The sequence below is a fragment of the Crassostrea angulata genome, chromosome 3, assembly GCF_025612915.1.
Source record: "Crassostrea angulata isolate pt1a10 chromosome 3, ASM2561291v2, whole genome shotgun sequence".
Lineage (NCBI taxonomy): Eukaryota > Metazoa > Mollusca > Bivalvia > Ostreida > Ostreidae > Magallana > Magallana angulata.
In genome coordinates, this window is record NC_069113.1 from 3729833 (window position 1) to 3747924 (window position 18092).

Genomic DNA, 18092 nt, shown 5'->3' on the forward strand with positions numbered 1-18092 from the left:
TTTTTGTTTCAATATAAAATGATATACAATATTTCATGATGCATATTTAGAAAAATGTAATCAATTCAAATCAATTTTAATTATTGTCTGACGTAATAAAATGAATCGTCTTCAAGTATCGAAAATCATGAAATAGTTTTGTTGATAAATAACTGACAAATTTGAATGTGATTTATTTGACACTCGATAGTCTTGGGATCAACGGAGTCTAATGACCCTTATCCTGGTGTTGATACATCTCTAACCTATGCATACTTACTGAGACTTTGATGCGGTTATTTGTTAGATGGACTTTAAAGCGTTACCTTAATAAATTGATAGCTGGTGACATGTCGGTCTTATATATCACACACACGTAAACTATGAAAAATGATAATAACTTGTTTAAAGAATTTTTGTTTTTGTAGTTTGAAAGAGGAGGTCCCAAAAATCAATATGATAACTATTGCTTGATAATTTAAACCACGGTAAATGCAATTTCAGAGCAGCGCTTTCACTCTTGCCGGTAAGATGCATAGGTTTTCTGAATAGCTAAATCTTTTAATTTGGGTAGTTTTGTCGTAGATTTGTTAAATTTTGTTTGATTTTAGTAATCATTATAAGATTATTTCGAATGCATTGTTCCTTTTTGTGAAATCTAAAGCTTGTTACTGTTATCTTTGATATAAGATATAAGGTTAGTTAGAATATAATTATATCTGGTATATTAGGTTAAATGGAAATGTTTCTTCCAGACAGTTGACTATTCCTCTTATCATTGCACACTAAATTGTGTTGTAAATTAATTCACATTTGACATATTTGTTACTGACCCAACTTTACTTTATTTTTTACGATTTAAAATGATTTAAGTGTCTTTGTCTTTGTTTTTATTTTCTCAATTCAAACTGCAACAAAACATAATCGCGTTGTTAAATTCCTCTGATATGTTATTGTATCTGTATTGTGCCTTCTGGTACAAATTCAGTTTTTTTGCCATCCATATAGGCATTCCTAAACTTTTAAAGAATTGGCATCGCCTCATTTGGAATGAATAACTTGCTATTCCTATTGGTGTTATTGCCTCTCTGGAGGGAATCCTTGGGGATCTACGGAGGATGTATGAGCTACAGTATCAGGCCCTCCATGATATCTGGACACGTCGAGGTAATAAGGCTCACTTTTTGTAAACCCGATTATGCATGATAAAATAATAGCAAATAAAGCGTTACCTCTAATTCTTATTATAAGACTTGTGATGTGAAGCGTTAAAGAATATAACAATAACAAAAGTATTTCATTGTGATGAATAAAAGAGATATTTTAAAAAAAACCCTCAATAGCTGTACGATAGTAAATCGAAAAATAGTTGTTATTATGGCAGGAAAATAGTTTTTGTGCGCCGATTTGTGTAGATATTAATGTTTGTATACATGGTTAATGCAACAGCTAATGAAGTTTTTTAAAACACATAATACCCAGTGACAGATAAAAAAAAAAATAATAAAAACATCACTTAATCATTACTCTAAAAAGTAAAATTCACAGATGAAAAATATGAAATACATCTTTTAATTTTATATGTGTTTCATTATTTTCCAGAAATAATTAAGAAACGTGAGGCAAAAGCCTAAATGTGTGCGTCGCGTGAATATTTTACATTGCTACATGTACCTATTATATCATAGCAGTAATACAGTGATCTTTTTTCCGTTAGAATAGCGCTATTGCTAGCAATCAAACATACCCATGTGTGAAGACACGAATTCCACCGTAGATTAGAGGACACATGTTAAAATGTTAATATTTTAACTACTTACTTTTGAAATTAAACAGAATTACTTACCGAATTTAAAGAAAGATGCAAAAAGTACCTCTAGTATATTCACAAACGTTTTCTTTACGTATGTTTAGGTAGAAATATACTTTTTAAATGGATGGAAACTACACAAAGGACCGTGTTACAATTGTACAGAGAGCGATGAGGGTCAAGACGTCACAGCTCGGAGAAAAAAATACATACAGGATTACAGTAGCCCCGAGGCATTTGGTTCATATGGTTTCGAACCTGAAGTTTTAACTGCGAACGTCAAACCGACAAATATCACAATGGAAGTAAACAATAACGTGAGGGATGTGGTGTTGATGGTCAACAGTCACGAGTACTGGGAAATGGAGAGCTCGAAGATAACACTGGACGTAAATCTAGCAACAACGGACTCTAACAAATTTGACATAACGTACGTATCTCTTTTCTCCTAAATCGCTTCAAATATCAGATAAAAATGCAGCAGGGATTTTGCATTGCAAACGGCATGAAAAGTCTCCGGATGCCAACGTTAAAAAGATTGTAAGGAATCTCGATAATGCATAAAAATCAATAATCGCAAGAAGTTTGTTATCGGTCTCTGAACTTTTCCGCATATGAAGAAAAAAGATGAGACAGAAATTTTTTGTAGTGTATTGATTTTAATCGTTTGCACTGACAGATATGCGTATTTACATGTATTACATGTAAAAAAAATCAACTAATAAGTGAAAGATACGCTAACCTTGGACTGGCTTTGGGAAACTATCGAAACATTAACGAGTTTTCCTCTTCATGTGTATGTATGTTTACGAATGAAAACGTCTTTATATTGCATACGTGTAAATCATTTGTTTTATTACTTTAGCGTTAATAGTACACCTGATGACACGATGACAAAGATACCTTCATTAAACACATCATTTTTGCAAGTTAAGGTTGATACAAATAATCGTACAGATACAGAGAAACCAAACAACAGTCCAGTGGTTCTTGTAAAGCCCTTCTACAGGTATTTGTTAATATTTTCTAAATATATTGGTATTTAATTTACTCAGCACAAATTAAAGATCTGATCCCAAAAGTTGAAGCTTTAACATCTAAATTAATATTGTCCGAGATACAACTTTAGATAAACATTTGAAACTTCTGCTTCTGCTTCGGAAGCTTATCGACATGAATCAGCATGTAAGATTTAAAACCACTATACTGCCTTGCATGTGATTTCATAAATACAAAATGTTGAGATTTTTTTTTTAAAATATTGTTTATTCAACTTTACACATATCGCTTGTTATTAAGGCAATTCAATTGTTTAGATATGCCATCTTTTTTTTGGCTTAATCTGTCTTGTATATCTATACTACTCAAAAATATAACCATAGGTATTTCTAATAATGGTATAGTAATATGTTTTAGTTTAGAACATGAAAAGGACTACCATCTTTACATCCCAGTAATCGACAATGATTGCGACCAAACTCGATGTTTCATTTCGTCATACATTGAAGCAGGTGGCTTATTCCTCTTTGTAAAAGACTTAACAGATGCTAATTTTTTATCTATGGATGAAAAGGTAAATATAAAGAATCCACATTAAAAAAAAGAAATCATTCAAAGAAATTTATTTGTTCTACATCAAACTAATTCATGCATCGCAGTTTATATAATGATTAACCGTCATTAGAGGTGAACAGTTGTCTTTTTAGCCCACCTGAGCCAAAGGCGCAAGTGAGCTTTTCTGAACAAAATTTTTCCATTCTGTCGTTGTTGTAGTGGTAGTCTGGCGCCGTCGTAAAGGTTTAATATTTTCTTCTTTTTCTCTGAAACCACTATGTTGATTTCAACCAAACTTGACACAAAGCATCACTGGGTGAGGAGAATTCAAGTTAGTTAAAATAAAGGGTCACTCTCTCTTTAAAGGGGAGACAATTTAAAATTATTGAAAATTTGTTGGTAAAGTATTTTTCAAGTCTTTTTCTAAAATATGGTAAGAAAACATTGGAAGCATTCGCACGTAGTGTGGATTCAAGTTTGTTAAAATCATGGTGCCTGGGGGTAGGATGGGGGCTCAATCAAGTTTTACATAAGAATATAAGAAAAAATCTATCTTTAAAAATTCTTCTAAAAATCTATTATGTCAGGAAAGCTGGAACTTGTGTGGAAGCACCCTCGAGTAGTGTAGGCTCAAGTTTGTTCAAATTATGGCCCGGGGATAGGGTGGAGTTACAATCGGGGATGATTTTTTTTTACAGAGGAATATATTGAGATAATTTTTTAAAACCTTCCTCTCAAAAACTGTAAGGCTTGAAAAGGTGGAACTTGTTTGGAAGTATTCTCGGGGGGAGGGGGGGGGGGGGTGGGCTAAAACTTTACATAGGAAGATATAGAGAAAATATTTTAAAACAATCTTCTGTAAAGGAAAAGCAACTTGTGTGAAAGCCCAGGTTGTGCAGATTAAAACTTGATCAAACCTGAATTACCCGGAGAATAGTTGGGCTACAAAGGGGAATTTTATTTAGGAATAGAAAAAAATCTTTTTATTTAATATAGAAATAAAGAACAATTTTTCTCACAAAAACTCAAACAAAAAAAGGGATAAAAGTCGACAGATTTTTTTTATTGGAAGATCTACTGTACCTAAGTAGGTATAGACCACTGACACATTTTCCATAGGCGGTAATGTTAATGTTTGGGTTCATAGCTACAACCATAATTTCCATTCAGCAACGAAAGACCTCTTGAAGGAAAGCTCATCAAATTGTATCTCTCCCGTTAAAATTTAGTGGTGTGAAGTCCGTTTTCCGGCAAATTGCGTCTGTCTTGAAAAACTCTGAATAGGAAAGTAAAAATAGGGAATTTCACAGTTTTAGAAATATTGAACATCAAACAATTTCAATTCTTTCCTTCAAATAATTATTCAATTTTGACACTTGCTTTAAAAATTGCCATCCTCTTTTCTGACATGTGTTAGCTGCAGAATGGTCAATATTTTAAGCTAGAAATGAATAAAAGTTCTTAAAATGCATAATCTTTAACAATTGTATATTTAAAAGTAATTAGCCGGGAAACATCACACTTACATCAATATTTTCAAAGATTAAAACACAGCAACACACATTTATCATTCTGATTTCATGAAGGGACGTCTCAAATGAAGATCTACTATTGAACTATATGAGAATTTGTTGGAAAAGCGCCAAATTAACACATTTTTCCAATTTTTGTTTTGTTTACGTTTAAGACATGTAAACTATTGATAAAAGTAATGGCTGGTAATATTTATAAAATGTTGACCTCCTCGTTTGGTCCAGAGATCATAACGAAGTTTATTTTCTTCGGTGTATTGATGAATACAATAAACTTGATTAAAGATATAAAAGTCTAGATTGCCCAAATATTTATTTTAATGCTCTATTGATACATTTTTGAGAGTTTTGAAAATTTCATTATATTAATGTTACAGATGATGTATTGTATCTAGTCTCGTTAAGATCCAATCCTGATAAAATTTAATCTGAACCGATACAATAAAAAGAGAAAAAGGTACATACTCACTTTTATGGAATGAATTATGTGGTTGTTGCTTGATATTAGGTGGTTGCCGCCAGATGAAAATATGACGACCGCCTTAAAATTCATCTGTCGACCGGCAAATAATGCATGTGGCGGAGCCGAGAAAAAAATATGTTTCATACGTGACACCTACAGGCTTCTGTTTTATCTTATCTTTTACTCGAATTTTATGCGAATGTGTATTCAAATGTGATTTCAAACAACGTTAATTTCTAAATATATTTAGGGGACATAATCCTAAAGTTCGTGTTTATGAATTTCGTTCAATTCATAGACTCATAGTGACATGAATTTCAGTTACATTAAATATGTTTATAGCTCAAATGTAACGATCAAATACACTCTGAGAGAGTTTCATTTCCAGAGCATAATATTTTTCAAATCAGATTTGGCTTTAATTCAACTATAAAAGACTAACTGTTTGAGGAAGTGTAGTGACCTTGATAAAAATAACTCGATACAATTTGCAATGCCACTGATTCACACTTTTTTTGTATTTTCAAAATTTTCATTCTAATCCGAAGGCCCTGAATTACATTAAAAACTTCATTAAAGAAATGATTTCCCGCCATTTTCTGATTTTTTTTTAAAAAAAGTTTTCTTTCCGAAATCATTGGAGACTTTAACAAACAATATAAGGTCTATTCTATCGAATGGAACTTAAAAAAATGTTGCTTATTCAAAGCTTCATTTTATATTTCCCATTTGTAAACAAAAAACAAAAGAGAACCCCGCCATATATTTATTTACAAAGAGTGAATCACATATGTCGTCATATCTGCCACTGAGTGCAAATAAATTAAAGAAACATTTGAACAATACATAATAAAATAATTTTTCTACAATATTAAAAACAATCTAATATACATAATTCACTTTAATTTTTAAAAAGAAAAAAAAATATGGGGTTCAATTGGACTCTTATAATATATAGTTCTTATCTGCTATTTTTGATATTAATGACCTTTTCAACTAATTCGAATTAAAATAATATGATCATAAAATTATGATATTTATGGCTACTATTACAATTATAATCTCAATTTTACAGATGCTCATGACAACATATTCATGTTTGCATTAATTGAAAGGAACAAACGCATTTTTTTATTTTGATTTTCGAAATATTCAAGTTTACTTAAATAAAGGAAAAATTTTGCACGCAAACGTGGAATTAAAGTTTCGAAATGGCAATTTATCTATTTTCTATGTGTTTAAACTGTCTCCAAGACTGTAATAAAACTGTTTCCGATGTGATATAGCAGTTTTCAGGTCTAAGCAATATTTTTTTTGTTTAGTTGTATAACGAAAAAACTTTCATAAGTGATTAATACAGTACGTGTATAAATACATTGATAAACTTGTCAGCCATAAATATGTTGAACTTCAATCATTTGACATAGCAACAATAGTTTGTCTCTATCGTCACTGCTTGCAAAGTTTTGCCTATTTATCTTAAGAAAACGCAATATGTTTTACTAAGAAAATACTAATTGTTCTTCCAGATTTTAAGAGTAATAACTTATACATTCATATATTCCTTAATATTATTATTAAAGAGTAAGGTTAAAAATACGTGTTTTGATGTATGAAACAAAAATAAGCTTTATATTACTTTTTAATACACTCGAGCAGATTTTATTGTTAAAAGTACCAAATCTTTCCAACGATGTCACTATATTTGAAGGATTGCATATTAACCATCAAAGTAAGAAGTCTAAAATTTCAAATTGGAGACACTTTTGGAATACCTGTCACCGTTAAAGATTACGTAACGAATGACGTCATCGCCGGACCTTCAACTAAATATGCATACAAAAGTTTAATGGGGCGTGTGACTGTTTTGGTAAGGTTCATTTTATGGTGCTCAACAAAATTGCTATTTTTTTTTAAAGAAAGCAAGAAATCAGATGCGTTTGATGCACATCTAAATTACTTTTAAAGAAAACAATTTCATAATTAAAAAGTAAAAGCGTGTGACAAAATACTTGCATTTGTTGCAATATATATCTCATTCCTTTCTTTTCTATGTAGATGTTTTTCAAAGTGACAGACGCAACTCATCCTCCACAATTTGTCGCACCGACTCCGCCCAACAACCAGGAGTATACTATCTATGTCGGTGGAGATTTTCATGTCAATGTTTACGCAAGGCCTACTCCAATGGACAGGTATTCTTTCATGACTCAAGAAGCAAAGTTGTGTTTCATACTGATGCCACATAATGAAAAATAATATGCATGACATGTAAGTGTAAAGACAATATATGTGTTTCAAGGGCGATATGAGGCCAACAAATAAACCATTTCTATTTAGAGCTCTTCTTTTAAACGAGATAAATATAGTAAAAGATGCCACGACCATCCTTCCCTCTTGAAATTCATTCTTGCTTTTGCAGACACATAACAAAGTTCAACTTCCTGAGAAGAGATGGTAAACCTGTGAACCAGACAAGGCACATAGCTTCCTTTGATCAGAAGGTGGCCTATATCTCCATGAGCTGGTCTCCAAACAATGATGATCTAGGACATCACATAGTTTGCGCTAATGCTGAGGACAGTGCAGGGTCTGCAGAATTTTTTTGTGATTTGATGAATAGGTTTAAAAAAAAAAGAAAAAAGAGCAAAAAATACCCCCCCTCAAAACATAACAAAAACTCAAACTAAAAAACAAACTAAAAAAAACGAGAGATAATGTTTCCTACTTTAGTTTTTATAACCTGTTTTGTTTACATTTTTTTAACGTGGTGTTGCCAGCTAAAACACCTTTCGCTCTATGGCAAATTTGGGTTGTCATGCTAAACAGCTATAGTTTTTTACATTCCAAAACTTTTGATAGTTTATTGAGCTTAGCAAAGCCTAAATGTAATAGCGTTTATATAATTTATAAATAAACAGTGAAAATCTGATATACGAGAATGTACAATCAACTAAAAACATTTCTTTTAACTGATAATGCTAATTTATTTCGACGTGTGTAGCGGACAATTTACTTTACGAGGATGGCGAAGGTAAAGAGGAAGGTTTAAGAGACCACATTAAATTTCTTATAATCTAATTGGTATCAAATAAGATTCTTGGCAAACACCAAACAATTTTTCCGGGAAAATCACAGTCGATACATTTCTTTTCATAATTAGAAGTACTTGTCTTAAATATGAAAATTAATAGGATTGAATAGGATTGAATATTTCTAAAATATTTTATCATAAACAAGTAGTTCTAAGTTAATGGATAATACAGTTATACATTGTTACAGGATAAGTACAGTTGAACTTCACTGCTTTAGAATTGAAGTGAAAGGTGGGTCTCTCTCTCTCTCTCCCTCTCTGGGTCTCTCTCTCTCTCTCTCTCTCTCTCTCTCTCTCTCTCTCTCTCTCTCTCTCTCTCTCTCTCTCTCTCCTCTCTCTCTCTCTCTCTCTCTCAAAGCTGTAACTTAAAATTTGGAAGTTGTTAATTTATCTTAACACAAGTATTTCTCAAAATATATCTTTGATAAATTCATTACATACGCTTTACGTTTTTGTTAAGATTCTTGAAATAAATCATTTCCATTTTGAACATTGTGTAGTATAATAAGAAATCTTTCTTTTTAATTTCTTTTAGTAAATGTTCTAAGACCAAATCCAGCAAACCAGGTATGACTTTAAACTGCAGAATTGACGAATGTTAAGCAATAGCAATCTTTTTGAGAAATTTTAATTCAATTTAAATTGATAGACATACAAAAGGCCCTTTTTCCAATTGACTAATATATTATGAAGAATTTTAAATCAACTATAGCCCCCCTCCCCCCTTCCCTACCGATTTTTATCATTAAGCTAGATTCAAAATCAAGTTGTGCAATACTATATTATAATAAACGACAAGTTATCTTGTTTTAATCAGTCGGTTAATCAGCAATATATAAACTATTTTCTGGTGCAGAAAGTTTATAAATATATCATGCTTCATACAGATTGCTCAAACACAATGCATTTTTATACTTTTTAAATGCACATCGTTGTGAAAAATGTTTCTACTAATTTTACATTTTATTATTAAACCGTCTTTCAATAGTATGCAAAAGATCAAATACACTGTAATAATAACAAATACAAATGTCTAGCACACGCTGATAGTTGTTTGTTTCGTAAACTAACTTCGAAATAACATATATACACTTAGAGTTTGCGCAGTACTTCTCATGAAAAGTTGAAGAAAAATAACGACACACTGGACATTGGCATGTGCCCACGTAAAAATAAAGTCGATGAAATGTTCCTTTTTTTAAATGATATTAATTCAAAGTCATCATATAAGTGTCATATTTTAATTTGGATAGAAAATTTATCGCAGAATTTTTTTAAAAAACATTTCTCTTTCACAAGAACGCTTTTCAACATTATGTTCATATGAAAAAGAGAAGAAATACAGCCATGTTTTTAAATGGTACCTACTAAAAAGTGTAATTCAATTATCATGTGATTTTTTGATTGATTTTAATATATCTTATGTAACTCCAACTCATGAAATTTTCATGAAAATCACTATTGCAGAAGTGAATTGAGTCTGTCATCTTTTAGAATCAAATTTTATTATATATTAAAGAAATAACCATATTTATTTAAGATATTTTAATATTTTTATAATTAAATGTGGTAATGTTCTTTTTAAATTACATTGTTTTTAAGGTAATTTACTTCTCTATTTGTGTTTTATTTTTAGAATTACCAAAGATCCTTATAAAGTAAAAAAATTATTGTAACTATAATTTCTTTTTATATGGCCTACCCGCAAGACACAAAATCTTGTTTCTGTAGAAGAATTGTGAACAATTTCTGTTAGTTTATGACTCGGATTTAGCTCATCTGTCGTCTGTCCGTCTGTCTGTCTGTCTGTCTGTCAACATCTCAAATTTTTAAACATCTCCAGAACCACTGGGCTAATTTCTGACAAACTTTAAACAAAACGCCTATTCGCAAAGATGATTCAAAATTGTAAAATTTAAAGACCACGCTCATTTTCAAGGAAAGACAGTTAAAATGTTTGAGAACAAACTTTATTTTGTATGATTTAACATCTGCCCCCAATTTTAGATAATTTCTAAATAGTGTCGTATACAATTCAAATCTCCATAAATCAGCGTACAGAGGATGCCTATCACTTTCATCTTGTTTTAAGACATTATTACTCATTCATTGTTTATCTATGACGTCACCTAAATGACCCAATTTCCGCAATTTAAAAAAAAAATAATACTATTTTTTCCTTTATATTTTGCATTCAGAAGTACATAGCGCAGGTCTGCTCAAGTGCGATTTTAACGTATGTTTTTCTTCCTCTAATTATACACATCATACTAAAAATGGTACTCGAGCAAGCCTGCGCTCGATGTTTTCCAGTCAAAAAACCTCCGGAAAACACCCATATTTTGCTACAAAACTTGATTTAAGCAAAATAAGACAATTATCATGATGTCATTTCTACATTATGACGTCACCATGGTGATATCCTTTTACACACTTATTTTGAATATGATTTCAACTATCTGCCACCTTATTTATAAAGCTTTTCAAAAAACTGAAACATTGGGGCGAAAAATGCATAATAGTCCTTTTTGGCCAAAAAAGCTGAAACTTATGAGGATATTTTTTATGATAAACGCGAGGACTTCATTTTTTCTATAGTCAACTTTCCTTACTTATGTAGCAATATACCTTCATCACCTGCATATGGTGTTTTTGTCTCTCAGTTGATTCGATACGCAAGGACATGCTCTTCCTATGAACAGTTTCTAAGACGAAGCAAGCTACTGACAAACAAGTTGATAAAACAGGATTCTCAACAGTCTCGATTGAAGTCATTTTTTCGTAAGTTATATGGTCGATACAACGACCTTGCCAGCAAATACAATCTTCCACTGGGTCGCATGCTGTTTTTCATACTAATTGTTTGACCATTTATTCACTTAAATGTCTACGGCCTTTTTTGATTTTTACCCGATTACGACAAAGAGCACACGGCCGGTGTGGCCGGTCAGCAGAGGATGCTCAATCCTCCTTGGCACCTGATCCTACCTCTATCTATTTGGAGGTCCGCGTTGCTCTGCTTTGAATTTGTATTTCTTTTTATGGATTTTTGAGATGGTTCACGGTTTGTTATTGTCATTTTTTCATTCTAAGGAAGTGTAAATGCAAAGTTGTGAAACTCATGACTTGCAGGGGTAGAGTTGGCCAGAATGTGGGTCAAATTTTACATAGGAATTTATAGAATAAGTATTTTAAAATCTTCTCCTCTGAAACCGATCAGCTAGAAAAGCTAAAACTTGTGTGAATGCATCCTCAGGTAGGGTAGATTCAAGATCGTTCAAATCATGATCCCCTAGATTGTGGCCGCAAAGGTGGGGGGGGGGGGTCGAATTTCTACTTATGAATGTACAGAGAAAAATCTTTAAAAATCTTCTCAGAAACCGATCAGCCAGAAATCTGTTATCCACGTGATAGCATCCTCATGTATGGTTCAGGTTTAATGTAGGTTTATAGTCTATATATGAACAGATCTTGTCGACAACTACAATGCTCAATATGTGATATCACTGCAAAATCGTCCTGTTTCAAAGGGGCTCAATGATAAACAAAAGAATATGCAGGAGAATTTGTTTCATACAGGATCTATTATACGACATTGTTAAGATATTTTGTGTATGGCTCCACAAAGCTGATTATTTTTTAAAGTTTAATGTTGCTCAGATGAAAGATGTGGCCCACGGACCTCTTGTAAAGAAATGCATGATGGGTTTTTGTATGCAAAATATCTGTGTTAAACTCGACAAAATGCTACTTATAACATATGAAATACATTGATATGAATAAAAAATTATATTTGTGAAATTCCACAAAGGGGAAGCCATACTATGCCTCGTTTCCAGAGCCGAAGGACATAGTTTGCCAAGCCAAAACGTATTGTAGATTTCCAGTGTATGCAGCAACCCCCAACCCAGGGTAAATTTTGTTTTTATTTTTTACGTATTAAATGGTTTATTGGTGCATTTTAAATGATTGACCAAAATATTAAATGTTAAAGTAAAGTGGGATACAGAGGTAAGAATTGATGGTTATGTAAGCAAAGCTCGAGTCTTATAGTTGTATACAAAAAATGTAATGTATGGAATTACCATTTCTTAGACAAAATGACATGTATAAAACAATTAAAAATAATTCAATATCTTCCTAAAAACCATTATCAACAAAAGAAAGTTACATTTGACTGAAATTTACGCCAATACATAGAATGTGTGAAAAATGACTATTTCGAGCTTTGTTTACATAACAAAGAATTATAAACTCTGTACCTTGCTAATAACTTGATATTTGAGTTTCAAATTTTGACATAGCATTATAAACTTAAAAGTTTATCAGTATAAACATTCAAAATGGAAAAATAAACTTTGAAAATTTTAAGTCAAATCATGTCCAAATCCCTTTAAAATTTCCTTCCATAAAAAGAATAACTAATTAAGTTCTTATTACATGATAAATGAAAATGCAAAATATCCGCTATAATTTGGAGTATAACTTAGAAGTTCATTTGCATATTGACATTTTTTCTAATTCAGGAAAAGTGTTACAACTATTGTAAGTACATCAGAGAGTAAAGAAAATGTAACAATTGAATACAGCCATGCCATTATCAATGGATCTCTACCTACGACGGTAGCACAGGTGGAATTCATTGCTAGTAAAACTGGCCTTCGACAAATATGTTTAAACGCCTCGGATGAGTGAGTAGTATTTCAAGAATCAATTTTTTTCTCCTTTTCTCGCTTTCTCTCTTATAAAACATTCATTTTCATTTTAAAAACATGTTTGATTTATTTGGTACAGCTTGGCATGGACGGTGCGATGTCTTTTTGTGACAGTTGAAAAACCGGGTAAAACATCTTTGACGGTTAGGGGAAAAAATACATATCATAAATTCATATTTACGAAAAGGGATTTACAAAGTTCATTATATGATTATGCTATGCTAAAATGAATTTCAGTCAAACCATTTAAACATGAATTAAATAATATGTGATGTAGACTTGTTGGTACATGTACATTACACATCCCGTTTAATCAACATTTCACTGTATAGATCCATGTGCTTCACAACCATGTCAACATGCGGGATTATGCTCGCCATATACTGATAATTCTGGGTTCCAGTGTCACTGCATTGGAGTCTTTGAAGGTCCGGTCTGTGAAAAAGGTCTCCTTTAAGAATTTCATTTTTTGGTTCAGATTCGTAGATAGCAAAGAGAAATGAAGCATAAAAAGCATTTTTGAGAACATTTATAATTTAATCATATCAGATTAATTGTTAAGTTACATATAAGAAATGATTTGTTATTCGTTTTTTGTTTGTTTTGCAGTCATTAACCAATGCAATAGGAAGAACCCTTGTTTAAATACTACATGTAAAGAATTTGAATCAGATCCATATTACATGTGTGGGGATTGTCCGCACGGCAAACACGGTTTCAATTGTGATATTGGTACGCTTCTTTTTATCTAAGTTTTGACTGCTATAACATTTTGTGTTTTTAGTTTTGAAATAGTGATTTCGACCATTGTGTTTTAAACTCATATCTATCTTTAATAATGTATTCTATGGATTAATTCTAAACAGAGGATAAAAAGCATATATGTAACATTTACACACATTTTACTGTAAAAACATTAAGTCCATACTATTAAAATGATGCTTTAATGTTTGATCTTTATCTTTCAATTAATTGGATTACTGTTTACTTTCTCTTGTAGATACAGATATTTGTCATCCTAGTCCTTGTAATGACAATGAAATCTGCCATCAGATCGGGGATCATTATGAATGTCTACAAGGTTTGATAATGACATTTTTTTATTGTAGTTATTTTTACAAATATTTAAAAATTGATTTTTAGAAAAAAGCACATCATTATGTCAAACGAATGGTACCTTAGAGGTGTTCAGATCATTGTATTTTTTTTCTTCGGACGTCTCATTTTCACAGAAAATGTCAAAACGTAAAATTGTGTGAGAGAACAAAAGTAGTAAGTTCCACTTCTTTTATTTAATGAGTTAAAGAATATTTATATATTGTATATGGTATAGTTCACTGATGCGTTTTCCATAGACGGTAATGTTATCAAATTGGTTAATAGTTACTGCCCTAATTTTCGTTCCACAACAAGGGACCCCTTGATTGAATGTTAATCAGAAATGTCCCTCTCCTATTAAAATATTGTGATGCGTTTTGATTGAAAACTTTGAAAATGGAAGTAAAAATGGGTAATTTCACAGTTATGGAAAAGGTGGACAGCAGAGCATATTTGATTTTTTCCTCTTCAATTGAGATTTCTTTGACACTACTTTGAAATTGCAATTTTTTTTCTTTTCTTACATATCTGATATAGACTGTTACAATTAATGTATACAAACTTTGCAAGTATAGGAACTATTTTGCTTAAAGGCACTACTTTGTTGTCCTAATGATTCTATAATAATTAGAGGGATATACCCCTCTGATTAACATGCGCAACCTAAGCGTATAAATCGGTATCAATATGTCACTGAATATGTTGAATTATTTTGGAAACATTTTATCATTCCTACCATTTTTCCCTATCTTGTTAACTTAAATTGCACGTATCCCCCCCTTTTTTTTAAAATTTTTTTATTATTTTTTTTTTATATATATATATATATATATGGAGGTATGAATGTGTCACCAAGTGTTGATCAATTCAATATAAATGACATTTATATTGATTTGATCAACACTTGGTGACACATTTATACCTCCATATAAAGGCACACGTAATTCCTGTTGATATGCTTTAATTTTTGCTTGATAAAATCGTTTTAACATCGCTAGCTATTCTGTTTTTATAGACATTTTTATTTCAGGAATTTCTAGCGGTAAGTACAATACTCCTTTTATCTATATGTAAACTTTCAAAAATATATATTATTTTTCTCATATCAAAATGGCTCTAGAATACGTTATTATTTATAAATATTTATGTACAAATATTTGAAAACCGACAAAGAAATGTGAAATTCTTTGTGTCCAAGACCATGCTTATTCGTTGATTTTATTTCTAGAAAAAAAAAGCAGCTGCTATTTATTACTCTTTCCAATCCGATTGTTACATGTTGTTTTCATTTTATGGCAATAAATAAACAACAATAAATGCATTTATAAAAACAAGTAAATGGAACATGTTCTTATTGGGAGTTGACTTTAATCAACTCTCCAATGCAGTTACTCTGGCAAACCGAAAGTGAAACAGTGTCTGGACCTAAGCACAAATCATCACCGCTGACAAGACTTAGTTCTCGAAAATAATCGATAAATTCGCTGTAATGAATTATGAAGCACTGTTTTTCAAGGAATCTTATTTATAAATACCGTGAAAATAGTCAGATTTTAAATGGTAGGAACAATTTAGATATTTTTTGTAGTGGTATGTATTCCTACCCTAGAGGGTACTATAGTCTCGTTCAACCAGATGATTGGTGGTTTCCGTAAATTTTCGACAAGCAGAGAATTTCTCTTGCTTGTCGGAGATAAACGGAGAGAGCCGAGCGTCTGTTTGAACGAAACTAGAGTTCAGTATTGCTTGGATCCATACAATTTTTCAGAAATATTTCGATTACTGATACATACATGTACCTTGATGGAATTATTAGTATCTTTAAATATTTCACGACATGATTCATATGGGTTTTATCGAAATTATTTTCGGAAAAGTCCGAATATTCATATTATAACATTGTGTGTAATTCAAATACATACATGTATAAGCAGAGACATAAATATTTATGTCTCTGGTATAAGAAACTACTTGCCATGCAAAATAACGTATCGTTGATTCTAAAATAATAATAATCGATAAAATCAAAAAAATCAACTCCCGTCAGTACTTCAGTACTTTGTTATAAATTTATCTAGAATTATTAACATTTTATATTTAACACAACTAAATGATGGATTATTAAAGTTTCCTTTCAATGTTTAGAAACTGAATATTTTGTTTTACAGAGGTTTGTCATTCAGGATGTTTCAAAAATGAAAGTACTGTGTGTGTACAGCATAAATGCATCTGTGCACTTGGACTGCAAGACGATGCCGTCTGTAAAACTGGTAAACTTACTACATATACGTGAAGAAATAAACAAGAGAGAATGATGGATAGATAGCTAGATAGATAGAAAGATAGATAGATAGAAAATGATTACTCTATCAATATTTATTTTAACTTTTTCAGAAAGTCGTTCGCCTTTAAGTGGCCAAGATGTCGTAAGTGTTCTTATAATTCAAATCAAATAAATTCCAAATAAACAGAAGGTTTAAGTTCAACAAGTTTATAATAGCTGTTTTTTTTATGCAGCCGCATTTCGTTAAACCAACACCAGGAATAGGATCTGTTATTGCATGCGACTTTACTAAAACCAAGTGTCAATTTCCAGTTTACGTCTCTTCTAGGTAAGAAACATTTTAATTAAACAATCCTTTAATTTCCTTTTTTGTATTAAAAGATCATGTAACTATAATAACAAGTTTTAGATTAATGATAATTTTGTACCTTTAATCTTTTTATAAAAAATATATGGTTTTAAATTTCAATATTCTAATTTTCGTTCAATAGCTCTATGCCAAGTTTGTCATCATACATTGACACCGCCATTAGTTTTCGACGCCAGATAAATTTTTCAGCGCCTCTAATAGATCCTTCTTCTGGTGTTTATCAGATAAACGTGTTTATTGAAAAGCAGCATGAATCTATACCCATATCTAATGAGTTTGACGTGTGTTTGAATGTAGCCAAATTATCAACGTAAGTATGTATCGATAGACATTTAAAACATTTAATTACATGTACGTATGGTCGGTAAGTTTTATTGAAACATTTAACAGTTTGTACATATTTTATTTTGCTCACTTTTGACAAAACTCATTTCCGTTTGTCAGGTGTCTTCGTATTGAAACAACAAAATATTCATCAAGCACAACATGTAAAAGGACATAAAATTTAAAACATTCAGAAAAATATTTATATTGCATGTTAAGAGAAAATTGATTTTAAATCTCATGTCCTCAATATTTTTAGCTCACCTGAACGGAAGCTCAAGTGAGGTTTTCTGATTATATTTTTTCCGTCTGTAAACTTTTTACATTTTTCACATTTTCCACTTTTTCTCTAAAACCATTTGGCCAATTTCAACTAAATTTGGCACAAATCATCCTTATAAAAAGGTATGTATTAATTGCAGAAATGAAAGGCAAATTTTTATTCAAAGCGAACAAAAACTCAAAACTGTAAAAAAAAGAGGGATAGGAGTGATGAATTTTAAAAAAACTTCTATGACGTCTTCCATTGTGGTTAACATTCATTTTCTCTATTCAATCAGCAGTTGTTGGATATATAAATATCCAACTGATAAGCAGTTGGATATTTTTTATATCCAACCGCCCATCAGTTGGATATTCAAATACCCAACAGTGACGTGAATAAAACAAATAAATATGACAAAATGTTGAAACGTGTATTTCCAACAGAAATCCAAATTTATAAAACAGAATCTTGTCATCTATACATGTATATCCGATAAGCCACGAATGGAATTTCAGCAGAACTATCTCTTTTTCTTAATTTTGATTGATTTTGGATCACATGCATTATTACTTCCATAAATACTTTTAGACTTCCTCTTTGAACC

The 18092-nt window shown here is 31.2% G+C and overlaps 1 protein-coding gene across 1 annotated transcript in view; it reads left to right on the forward strand.

Annotated features, from left to right (window-relative positions):
- Window positions 1-1097: 1097 nt before the first annotated feature.
- Window positions 1098-18092, forward strand: part of LOC128175594 (uncharacterized) — a 46397-nt gene continuing 29402 nt past the window's right edge. Inside the window, 21 exon segments of the mRNA XM_052841351.1 lie at window positions 1098-1146; window positions 1582-1601; window positions 1894-2219; window positions 2655-2798; window positions 3206-3362; window positions 7050-7208; window positions 7397-7533; window positions 7761-7928; window positions 8621-8664; window positions 8968-8999; window positions 12244-12344; window positions 12959-13123; window positions 13227-13273; window positions 13480-13593; window positions 13757-13879; window positions 14148-14228; window positions 15276-15287; window positions 16414-16515; window positions 16640-16671; window positions 16763-16857; window positions 17021-17209. Of these exon segments, the coding sequence (XP_052697311.1) occupies window positions 1098-1146; window positions 1582-1601; window positions 1894-2219; window positions 2655-2798; window positions 3206-3362; window positions 7050-7208; window positions 7397-7533; window positions 7761-7928; window positions 8621-8664; window positions 8968-8999; window positions 12244-12344; window positions 12959-13123; window positions 13227-13273; window positions 13480-13593; window positions 13757-13879; window positions 14148-14228; window positions 15276-15287; window positions 16414-16515; window positions 16640-16671; window positions 16763-16857; window positions 17021-17209 (2297 nt within the window).